Source organism: Mya arenaria, chromosome 1 (genome assembly GCF_026914265.1).
Source record: "Mya arenaria isolate MELC-2E11 chromosome 1, ASM2691426v1".
Taxonomy (NCBI): Eukaryota; Metazoa; Mollusca; class Bivalvia; order Myida; family Myidae; genus Mya; species Mya arenaria.
The window spans coordinates 1,280,110-1,292,511 of NC_069122.1; the positions used below are offsets into that span (position 1 = coordinate 1,280,110).

At 38.6% G+C, this 12,402-nt stretch overlaps 1 protein-coding gene across 4 annotated transcripts; it reads left to right on the forward strand.

The window, feature by feature from the left end:
- Positions 1-12,231, forward strand: LOC128237079 (uncharacterized oxidoreductase YjmC-like). Of its 4 annotated transcripts, none has more exons than XM_052952282.1 (13): positions 1-156; positions 1,220-1,391; positions 2,868-2,975; positions 3,339-3,419; positions 3,735-3,796; positions 4,471-4,524; positions 5,143-5,241; positions 5,594-5,692; positions 5,947-6,073; positions 6,333-6,454; positions 9,104-9,199; positions 11,352-11,462; positions 12,118-12,231. In XM_052952282.1, the coding sequence occupies exons 2-13, from the start codon at positions 1,229-1,231 to the stop codon at positions 12,163-12,165; spliced, it is 1,170 nt and encodes a 389-aa protein (XP_052808242.1). In that variant the 5' UTR covers positions 1-156; positions 1,220-1,228; the 3' UTR covers positions 12,166-12,231. The 4 variants fall into 4 exon arrangements, with proteins under 4 accessions (XP_052808242.1, XP_052808258.1, XP_052808266.1 ...); XM_052952290.1 differs by lacking the exon at positions 1-156 and adding an exon at positions 207-303; XM_052952298.1 differs by lacking the exon at positions 5,594-5,692.
- The last annotated feature ends 171 nt before the right edge of the window (positions 12,232-12,402 follow it).

Sequence of the window (12,402 nt, forward strand, 5' to 3'; positions counted from 1 at the left end):
ATAAAAGTAGTATATGTATATTTTAACTGTGTGAGCTAGCGCCTTTAAACCACAACCATAGAACGTGGCTGTGAATAATAACAGATAAGATTTTGACCCCGCATGTACACTTGAGGTACATTTATTAAGTGTAGAAGTTTTGGATTTCATATAACAGTGAGTATTATTGTGGTTATTTCATTATTTGAAGCAATCTTGGCTTAAAATGTTTTCTCACTGAACACTAAAATACATGTAAATATAAAATATTTTAATCACTAACATATGTCGTCGCAGATTCCTCTACTGGTCGGGAGATATACGGTACATTCACATACATGTTCGCTTTAACTAGACATACACTATTAACTCTATTTATGAAACCAGATTGCCTTCAATGACTTTTTATTGTTATGTTCCTTGTCACATACATATATTTCATTTTGCTGATCTCCTTTCATCAATGTTTTCAAATTGTGTTTATTTTTTCAGCATTTAAAAACAGTAAACCACGGATATCGTAAATCGTTATTTTCAGCTTGAACTAATTCAATTTTCAATAGCCCACTAACGCTTGCCCGCTAACTAAAGCATGACGATTATATTAACCATATAGATGCAAAAAGTGCACATACCACACAACTGTATATTAGATCGTTCAATGTCTGACTGTAAAATGTGAGAGCCTGCTTTCGAACGTTTACTTCAGAAAATATGTTCATGGCGGTGTTTGTTTGGGTTTATTTGGACATTTGGGTTATACAAGACCAATCGGTCACGTGTTTCATGCATATATTGTATAACCAGGCGCGTAGCTGCCTATACGCGAGTACGCGGCTGAATCCACATCATTCTAACAAAAAAAAATGCAGTATGCCTACTTGACTACATGATCCTAAAACTGTCCATTTTCCAGTACTAAATAAAGCACCTCAGAACGCCCAGAATGCACCAGATTGCACCATAGCTTTCAAAATTTTCCGAGGGAGCATGCCCCCGGGCCCCCAGCACAATTATGAATCTACATGAATAGAGGGCAAGCTACGCCCCTGTGAATAACCAGCAGTTGCAAGAAAACTTTCTTGACCTGTACAACTCAGCAGTATCCTATTCACCATTCGTCTAAATCAATAATGCAATAAGGTCTGACCAAACCTTTGTATACAACAATTGCATCTGACGCGCCCATGTATTGTTGCGATTTTTCCGCAATTTGCATATATTATAGTTTGTGTTTCAGTAACCAAAAATGGCAGACGATGGTGCTATTGTTCCACTTCCGGAGATGCGCGCCTTCGTCGTCCGGTGTATGGCGGCTGTGGGGATCCCGGAGACGGACGGAGGCGCGCTGGCGGAGCTGCTGGTAGCTGCAGATTACAGGGGACACTATAGCCATGGGTTAAATCGACTCGGTGAGATCAGATGCACTCTTAAAATGATTCTTTTCAGCGGCTTATAGAGTATAATATATAGGATATTATGATGGAACACGTCTCGTTCTGTCTGTAAAAACACATTTGTCGAGACTTACTATCTTACACAGAAGCTATTATTGACCCTGTATAATACTTCGACAATTTTGGTACTAAAACAAAAACATATACTGTTCTGGGGACTGTTTCAATAAAGATATAAGTCGATTTTCGTCGTAAATTGAAATTATCTTACTGTTATATTTTCGCTATTAAGCTACATATATTAGTGAATTTAACATGTTTAACAAATGAGCACAACAATGTCCTGCCATTTGTGTCGTTTGTTCAGATCTAAGATCATTGAAAACACGACCATAATCATTAAAACTGCCCACAGTTATTGAATAAATAAATCGAAAACGGTTAAGACCGTGGCATTCGGAAATCCTTGGCCACAACCTCGGATGTATGCCGGAATGTCAGTAGAAGTAGTTCGTTAAATTAATGATACTAGTGATTTTGATCCTTTGTAGTGTTTTAACGCGTGAATTGCATTTCCAAGTTCAAATTGATTGTAGAGTGGCATAAATAATTAATATACTTAAGAGAATAGCCCTAAGGTTAAGCCGCTCAATTGAAATTACTACGCGATCTACTTGTAGCGTAGTTAAATGTAAAAAATTGTGGCTTTGTAAACCGTCCACCAACATCCAATGTTGTTTTCGACGGAAATGGCCGAGGAGTTCCGAATGAGAGTAACATTGTCACGTGGAGTGGAATTGGACCTTTATTACTGAAACCAAGTGCCCCCATTGCCTCAACCTATGGTAGCCAATTATGTGATTGCCGTTAGCCATTTATTCCGGCTTCTCGTGTGTTCATTATGGGGCAAATATCTGTCGGAGCTTAACTGGTTTTCTAAATAAACGTTTGTAAATAGACCTTTATATCTTTTAAACAGCTTGTCATTTCCGCCCACAAGTTTTTTCTCAGAGAGGGTCTGACATTACAATCACGTACATTTCTCGGCAGTTCCTGCAAATGTTTTTTTACCAGCAACCCGCGCGCCATGGGAATAGATTAACGTCAGTGTCGCAATATGTGCTGTCCAAATAATGTTGACATTATGCGACGATTTTCTCCCGAAAGCTATTTTTCTGCATTAGTATAACAGTAATGTTTGTTTTTATTGCCATTGTCGGATTTGTTTTTCCGACAATAAGGCAAACTGTCTTCAGAAAATGCCGATCAGAAGCATTTCACCTAAAGGAATAGGTTTATTTTTCTCAACTATGTGATAGAATTAGCCTAGCTTTGTTTCAAATGAACGGAAGATATTCTTCAACACACGTTACAGCATGCATGGTCACACATCTGACCACAACTTGCATAGTTATATAACATAGCCATATATATATGTAAAATAATGCATTGAAGGGAATCTGAAATAAACTGAGTGGTTTGGAATTTCAGACATGTACATCACGGACACAACAAGTAAAACCATGGCGACTTCCGGTAAGCCGATCGTTGTCAAGGAAACGGTGGCCACCGCCCTTGTTGACGGAAATAACATATTAGGTAAAAGCGATGATGTAAGCGAAAAGGTTTAAGTGAATTTACATGAAGGAGCAGATACGCCCTTTTCGCGCGTTCACTCCTCCATACATTAAATCAGCAAATTTCGAGTTTTTTTAGTAAGTGAAGGAACAACTGTGTCCATAGTCACAAAACACCTGAGTAGAAAATTTCAACGTAGTGAAATTGCATTTTGTTTACCAAGGAATGGTTTGAATCATTTCTATTATAATTGACGGATATTAATATGTTCTGATCAATTACACCCGGCTATATCTACTATAGTCATTGGTTTTTCATTATTGAATATTTTAAAGGGATTTATATAGTCCCGTTTCTTTTTCTATGGTCAAACCACCTTTTCAGGGCCAGTGGTCGGGAAATTCTGTATAGACTTGGCCATAGAAAAGGCGAAAAATGCAGGAATCGGATGGGTAACCGCCAGGAGTAAGTTGAAGAATTTAAACTGTTCTCTTGTGTCGCATTGGTTGTTGACACATTCGTTATGTGATGTTTCGACTTTAATCTAGTTGTCAAAAATCGTATCAAATTTTACCATTCTTATGCATTTTCATGTGATCAAGTTTTGATAAGCTTTATCTAGGTTTGGAATATTTCTAGTTAGGTCCCTTTGTTCCCCTGCCTTCGACGTTTTCAGTGGTTTGATTCGAAATGGTTTTATTTTACTCCTCTGACAGTTATGTCCCTTTGTTCCCCTGCCTTCGGTGTTTTCAATGGTTTGATTGTATTTCCCATCTCCAGGATCAAACCATTTCGGTATCGCCGGCTGGTATGGAATAAGGGCCATGGAGCAGGGAATGATTGTGAGTACTGGTACAGTGGGCCGAATGCCCAGAACCTTATTCAAGTTAACAGCGATGTTAACCTCATCGAATCTATCATCCAGATCGTTTCTGTCGTGGAAGTTAAATGGATAAATATGTGATCTTCTGTATTTCCAACCAGATTTGAGACAAATGATTACCTGTACAGTCGAACCTCGTTGGCTCGAACTCGCGTGGCTCGAATTTCTCGTTGACTCGAAGTGAATGTTTAGGACCGAATGTATTATGCTGAATGTAAGTATTCCCGCTTGGCTCGATTTTTCCGAGACTCTATGTATATTCGCTGGTCCTTGGGAGTTCGAGCCAGCGGTGGTCGACTGTATTTCTTTATATTTAAACATACGAGCACATCAACACATATTCCACGTGTAAAAATTAACAACGATGTCGTTAATCACATTGTTAACGATAACAAAGTTCTGTACTATCGGCCCATTGTAATCTTTGTATGTTTTAAGATGGTATCGATTTTTATACAGATTATGATTTTTCACGCCAATCATTATCGTGTTTGGAATATATGACGAAGCTTTAGCAAAAAATAATGAATCGCTATCAGCTTTTATTGACTAGAAAAACGACCGTGTTCCCAAATGCTTTATATATTATTAATAATATATATATATATATATTATTATAACTTTATTTCACAGGGAATGGCTTTCACTAACACATCTCCACTGTTAGTACCGACGCGGGCAAAAGAGGTAACACCAGTTATAGTTATTTAAGTCCATTATCTTACACTTTCGCGATAGATACACAATGATAAAAATATACGTACTGGTACGTACACGATTTTCTAGGTGGGGCTGTATTAAAAATATACTGATGTCTCACATATTCGGACTTTTATAACATACTCCTTACATATGGCAAACGGGTATAGTTATTCGTACTTTTATTGAATTATGAAATATTTTATTGAAAAAAATTGTTTACATAAAATAAATTGACCTATCATATTATCTTTTATTTTATTTTGTTGTTGTTGTTTTTTTTTGTTGTTTTTTTTTGTGTTTTTTTGCTTTTGTTTTGTTTTGTAATGTAGACCCATGACCCCATATCATATATTACAGGGAAATAAAAGAAGTAATTGGCTTCAAAAAGAAAACAAAACTATATATATATATCATTACTCAAGAATATGTGAAAAGTGTGTAATGTAAATGAGATGATCTTTTTGTAAAGGTAAGAACTTTTATGATTAAACACACACAAAATATAGCATGACTTCAAATGTACTTAAACTGTTACAGAGTTAAGCCCTTGTTAATTGTAAAACTTACTTATATTAAATACAACACATAAACACCGAACAACAGTCCGTTCTTGGCACCAACCCGATATGTGTGGCAGCGCCTGGTAACCATGGAGACGGGTTTGTCCTTGACATGGCGACCACTGCTGTAGCCCTGGGGAAGGTATACGCGGGCATGACATTGTTTCCTAAACAGAGCCATGACCCACTTCTAACTCACCGTTAATACCTTTCATTATATTTCAGTTTTGCTTTTTAACCAGGGCTACAGACCATATAGTCATATTGTTCTACTCCTAACCCGTGCGACTTTCCCTTCTATTAACAGACACTCGTTATTTGTCCCTAGATATACTCAAAGGCCATTATCTATACCAGACCCAGAGCCTAGTATGTACCTTGCATGCATATCCTTCAATATACAAACATATACACAGACCAGCATTTCATTCGTACTGGTCCATTGATATAATATTGTGTAAACTAACCAACCTGTTTGGTTCCCCTCCTCACAGCGTGTACTGGGCACTAACCCGATCTGCGTCGCAGCGCCTGGTAACCATGGCGACGGGTTTGTCCTTGACATGGCGACCACTGCTGTAGCCGTCGGCAAGGTCAGGTTTTGAGGCAAACATAGCAGCAAAACAAACTCTCTCTTACTTAGAAGTTCAGAGCATTTAGTAAATAATTATATATAAAGCGAATAATCTACCAATAAATATCTCAATGATATAAAATTCTTGTTAGTTTCTTTTGTGTTTAATATTAACGAGAATGACGTTAAAAAGTAAAAAAAAATACGTTTTTTGTTTAAATTAAGAGGTTACCAATACGTATGAAGACTACTGTTCATACGATCCATTTTTAGATTGAGCTGGCGGACCGGAAGGAGCAGCCAATCCCGGAGGGCTGGGCACTTACACCGGAAGGGGCACCCACAAAGGACCCCAAACAGGCGGAAGGGCTCTGTCCGCTAGGAGGCGCAGAAAACACGTGTAAATGCTTCCTTGTTACATTAATATTAATAAAGCCGTTCTGCCAAGAAAGTATTTAGCATTTTCGATTTGTTAACACTGTATTTGTTTGTTTATATTGCAATAACCATCTTGATGTTAATACATGCTAAACAACTTAAATTTTTGAGAGAGACGGCACAGTGTCGTAGCGTTAGGATGCTGATATGAAAGAATTTAGCGATTTCGTTTCAAGGATATATATTATGTAAAATTAATAAACTTGGTTGTGTTTCCTAAGCTGGCTACAAGGGGTATGGATTATCGATGATGGTGGAGATTTTCTGCGGTATCATGGGCGGGGCCAAGTACGCTCACCACGTTCGCAAGTGGAAAGACCCGGTCCAAAACGAGGCAAACCTAGTACGTATGCTACATAACCTTCATACTAAAAGTATCCACAAATTGTTCTCGCACTGACCTGGTTAACATGTTAACGCCACACTTTGTGTATCCTAAAACAATACAGAGCCAAATTCTACACCATGCTTGCCCTAAACCAATACAGAGCCAAACGCCACACTATGCTTGCACTGAAACAATACAGAGCCAAATTCTACACAATGCTTGCCCTAAAACAATACAGAGCCAAATGCCGCACTATGCTTGCCCTAAAACAATACAAAGCTAAACGCCACACTGTGCTTGCCCTAAAACAATACATAGCCAAACGCCACACTTCGCTTGCCCTTAAACAATACAGAGACAAACGCCACACTATGTCTTCCCAAAAACAATACAGAGTCAAACGCCACACTACGCTTGCCCTAAAACAATACAGAGACAAAAGCCACACTAAGCTTGCCCTAAAACAATACAGAGTCAAATACTACACTACGCTTGCCCTTAAACAATACAGAGCCGAACGCCACACTACGCTTGCCCTAAAACAATACAGAGTCAAACGCCACACTATGCTTGCCCTAAAACAATACAGAGCCGAACGCCACACTACGCTTGCCCTTAAACAATACAGAGCCGAACGCCACACTACGCTTGCCCTAAAACAATACAGAGCCGAACGCCACACTACGTTTGCCCTTAAACAATACAGAGTCAAACGCCACACTACGCTTGCCTTAAAACAATACAGAGCCGAACGCCACACTACGCTTGTCCTTAAACAATACAGAGACAAACGCCACACTACGCTTGCCCTTAAACAATACAGAGCCAAATGTCACACTATGCTTGCCCTTAAACAATACAGAGACAAACGCCACACTACGCTTGCCCTAAAACAATACAGAGCCGAACGCCACACTACGCTTGCCCTAAAACAATACAGAGCCAAATGTCACACTATGCTTGCCCTTAAACAATACAGAGACAAACGCCACACAACGCTTGCCCTAAAACAATACAGAGCCAAATGCCACACTATGCTTGCCCTAAAACAATACAGAGCCGAACGCCAAACTACGCTTGCCCTTAAACATTACAGAGTCAAACGCCACACTATGCTTGCCCTTAAACAATACAGAGCCAAATGTCACACTATGCTTGCCCTAAAACAATACAGAGCCAAGTGCCACAAAATGCTTGCCTTAGAACAATACAAAGCTAAACGCCACACTATGCTTGCCCTAAAAGAATACATAGCCAAACGCCACACTACGCTTGCCCTTAAACAAATCAGAGACAGACGCCACACTATGTCTTCCCTAAACAATACAGAGTCAAACGCCATACTATGCTTGCCCTGAAACAATACAGAGTCAAACGCCACATTATGTCTTCCCTAAAACAATTCATAGCCAAACGCCACACTACGCTTGCCCTAAAACAATACAGAGTCAAACGCCACACTATGCTTGCCCTAAAACAATACAGAGCCGAACGCCACACTACGCTTGCCCTAAAACAATACAGAGCCGAACGCCACACTACGCTTGCCCTAAAACAATACAGAGCCGAACGCCACACTACGTTTGCCCTTAAACAATACAGAGTCAAACGCCACACTACGCTTGCCTTAAAACAATACAGAGCCGAACGCCACACTACGCTTGTCCTTAAACAATACAGAGACAAACGCCACACTACGCTTGCCCTTAAACAATACAGAGCCAAATGTCACACTATGCTTGCCCTTAAACAATACAGAGACAAACGCCACACTACGCTTGCCCTAAAACAATACAGAGCCGAACGCCACACTACGCTTGCCCTAAAACAATACAGAGCCAAATGTCACACTATGCTTGCCCTTAAACAATACAGAGACAAACGCCACACAACGCTTGCCCTAAAACAATACAGAGCCAAATGCCACACTATGCTTGCCCTAAAACAATACAGAGCCGAACGCCAAACTACGCTTGCCCTTAAACATTACAGAGTCAAACGCCACACTATGCTTGCCCTTAAACAATACAGAGCCAAATGTCACACTATGCTTGCCCTAAAACAATACAGAGCCAAGTGCCACAAAATGCTTGCCTTAGAACAATACAAAGCTAAACGCCACACTATGCTTGCCCTAAAAGAATACATAGCCAAACGCCACACTACGCTTGCCCTTAAACAAATCAGAGACAGACGCCACACTATGTCTTCCCTAAACAATACAGAGTCAAACGCCATACTATGCTTGCCCTGAAACAATACAGAGTCAAACGCCACATTATGTCTTCCCTAAAACAATTCATAGCCAAACGCCACACTACGCTTGCCCTAAAACAATACAGGGTCAAACGCTACACTATGCTTGCCCTTAAACAAAACAGAGCCGAACACCACACTACGCTTGCCCTTAAACAATACAGAGCCGAACACCACACTATGCTTGCCCTTAAACAAAACAGAGCCGAACACCACAGTACGCTTGCCCTAAAACAAAACAGAGCCGAACACCACACTACGCTTGCCCTTAAACAATACAGTGCCAGACGTTACACAATACGTGCTCTAAAATCAATCGTCTCATTTTAACAACGGTTCAAAATCTAGTCCCAGGTTAGACCTTTGACATTTGATATATATGTCTGATCATCATAAATTCACTTCCAGGGACAGTGTTTCGTGGCGATAGACCCCCGGGCGTTTGCGGACGGTTTTGAGGACAGGATGAGTGATCTCATTGACTACTGCAGAAATCTTCAACCGGTAGGTTGTCTTCCCCTCCCCTCAGTCACACCGAAGTAAAATAGTCGAGATTGTTCAGAGAATTCATCCCTTATATAAATTTATTTTACTTAAACACGTTTTCGAAAAAAAATGTGCAGTCCGAGAGTTACGAGACCAGACAACACAGCATCAGGGAGGGATGGAGTGGGTATGGGGATGGATGAGATTGTGGCATGTATTATGCACTCCATTTACTTAAAGAAATTTTGGGTTCGATTCCAATCAGTGAGAGGATCTCATGGCTTATCAAAATATTACTTCAGTAGTTCTAGTTTCATCCCAGATCAAAGCGCTGATAGCGCTGCATGAACAGGGTTTTATACGGTTTTTCACCATTATGATTCACGATCATGTGTCTATTAATAAGGTGCTGATATGTTGCTCAGTGAATCTAAGAGTCCCCGTGTAAACCAACCACAGGGGCGCCCCAGATTTATTGGAGCATGATGGTAAATGACAAATTAATATTTTATTGACAATAAAGTTAATATGGAGATGGAGAATAAAACTAACCCCAGCATAAGACTCCATCCTATGGTGTTTCAATATGAGTTAGGCTTGCCAAGGATTTATTAACCAGAGAAATAAAATAGAAATTGGTTGATCATCCAGGGTGAATTAAAAAGATACACAAAAACCGTTTCCGGTTGGTAATTAGATGTTGGCATAATCCAAGACTATCCTAATTATTAAATTGAAAACGATCCTTTTCAGGGCCACTGTTAAAATTGTAAATAGTATATTAAAATGATATATACATTATTTACGTAAAAAAATATTCTCACCTGAGAGGAACGATAAAAAGATAATATGCAACGGCTGGTGAATTATTGAAACAACATAGAAACAAACTCCACGAAGCCTTCCTCCCCGTAAATGTGTGGGGTTTAATAATAGTAAATGAAAATATAAAAAGGATGAATGCTTGTGCTATTCCCAACCAAGAAAATGAAATATATACTAATCAAACTTCACTAATTAGCAAGATTTGCCTATGTGTGCCTTGTTATTCACAAAACAACTTCGAAAATACAACAGATTAAAGAGAAATAGTTACTAATTAAAATGATCAAAATTAAAATAATTGCTTTCAAACAATTGTAAATGAAACACCTAAAATAGTTATTAAATCCGTGATATTTTCTCATATTTACACCAAACCAGCAAGAAATATAACTCATTCATTTCAATGAAATGCCAATTTCAGAAAAAGAAATACACAAACACCCGTCTATACGTACACTATAAAAAGTATATAAAATAAATTAAACAGAATAAGTCTTGAAAATTCTTTATATTTTTTTTCTTTCTTTGTATATGGTCAGCAACTCTCTTCTATTTCTATATCATCAGCTAACTCGTCAGCACTTTTAGTACGTGCCTGTCAAAATGGCGTGCGCTTGTTATTCCAACGTGATCAAATAACGACTGAGGATTGGATGCGGGCTATCACGTGATGTTTTAAGCGGGGAAACTGTGCGAAGGGGGATGAGATTATTGTGTCACGTGATGGAATGACGCGCTTTGAGTGGATAGTAATTCTTTGTTTACGTTTCGATGTTCTTTCATTTTTGGGCGCAGGGATACTACTTTAATATTATCTTTATCAAATTTCAACAAATTAAATAATAAAAATAGCTGTTGCGTTATGATTGCTTCTTACTTTATCAAATCTAGCTCGGTTATTGGAAACATAGCTTGCAATTTATATAGTCCGAACTATATTTTTGATGGTAAAGAGGCAGACGACACTTGTTACTATTAATATGCATTTTATGTTGTGAGTGTCGAGTTTGTGGCTACACTGAACAGGGTAAACAACCCTGTTCAGAAACGATATCGAGAGTGAATAATATCGGCTGAAAACTGTCTTTTCACATTGGTGGTATTTAACATGCGACTCAAATCAAGCTTATGGTCATACATCACTGACTTCATTCACACCATTAGTCAGTAATTAATTACAAGTAATCCGATCAGCTACATCGTTCTCAGATCCATTTAAGACCAATATATTGATACCAGCCCTGAACTACCATAAATTGGTATAAACTAAGTTAACAAGCTCATAAAAGTCATCAACATTATTATTTCTTATTCATTTGATATGACATCACTTTGTCTATGACAGGCGGAAGAAGGAGTGGAAGTAATGGTTCCTGGTGATCCGGAACGGAAACACATGGCCAAGTGTGACCAGCAAGGAGGCATACTCTACCACCCCAACCAAATTAAATTTGCGGTATCTATATAATTAAATAATCAAATTGAATGTTTCTGGTAAATTTTAACTTTCTGCATATCCTTAGCTGATGTTTACAAGCAGTTTTAACTGCATAGGTAATATTAACTGTTTTATTCCGATCGACCATATTGTCCGTCTAGTGTACTCTGCCGATCACGTGATTTTACCCTGTGTTAAACATGCATTCATCAGTTAACGCCATATTATCCGTCTAGTGTACTCTGCCGATCACGTGATTTTACCTTTTGTTAAACATGCATTCATCTGTTTACGCTATATTATCCGTCAAGTGTACTCTGCCGATCACGTGATTTTACCCTGTGTTAATCATGCATCCATCTGTTTACGCCATTTCGTCCGCCTAGTGTATTCTGCCGGTCACGTGGTTCTACTATGTGTTAAATATACATTCATCTGTTTACGCCACCTTGTCCGTCTAAGGTACTTTGCCGATCACGTGATACTACCCTGTGTTAAAGATGCATCCATCTGTTTACGTCATCTTGTCCGTCTAAGGTACTTTGCCGATCACGTGATACTTCCCTGTGTTAAAAATGCATTCATTTGTTTACGCCATATTGTCTCTTCAATTAACTCTGCCGATTAAATTATATTTCCGTGTGTTAACCATGAATTCATCTTTGTCTTGCAGCACGACATAGCGGCGAAGCTCAACATAGCACCAATGAAAATTTTGTAAATTTAGTTGTAGGAATAAAGTGTGAAAACTGTTGAATTTTGGTTAAAAACATCATTTTTGAATTACAAATGTATATAACATTCGAATTCTTATGTTAACATTTAATAGTTTTTTTATATGTTAGCAGGTGTGAATAAAAAAGTTCACAAAACATGGCAAGTTTTTCAATAGCCATTTTTGGGTGAAATAACTAAATCAAAACTACATGTGTACGTAAATGAATATTTGTATCTGAAA

Excerpts from the sequence above, each read along its gene's own strand:
- LOC128237079 (XM_052952282.1), top strand. The coding sequence starts at position 1,229 with ATGGCAGACGATGGTGCTATTGTTCCACTTCCGGAGATGCGCGCCTTC. Across the intron at positions 3,797-4,470 it reads CCATGGAGCAGGGAATGATT|GGAATGGCTTTCACTAACAC; the intron begins GTGAGTACTGGT and ends TTTATTTCACAG. Across the intron at positions 4,525-5,142 it reads TACCGACGCGGGCAAAAGAG|TCCGTTCTTGGCACCAACCC; the intron begins GTAACACCAGTT and ends ACCGAACAACAG.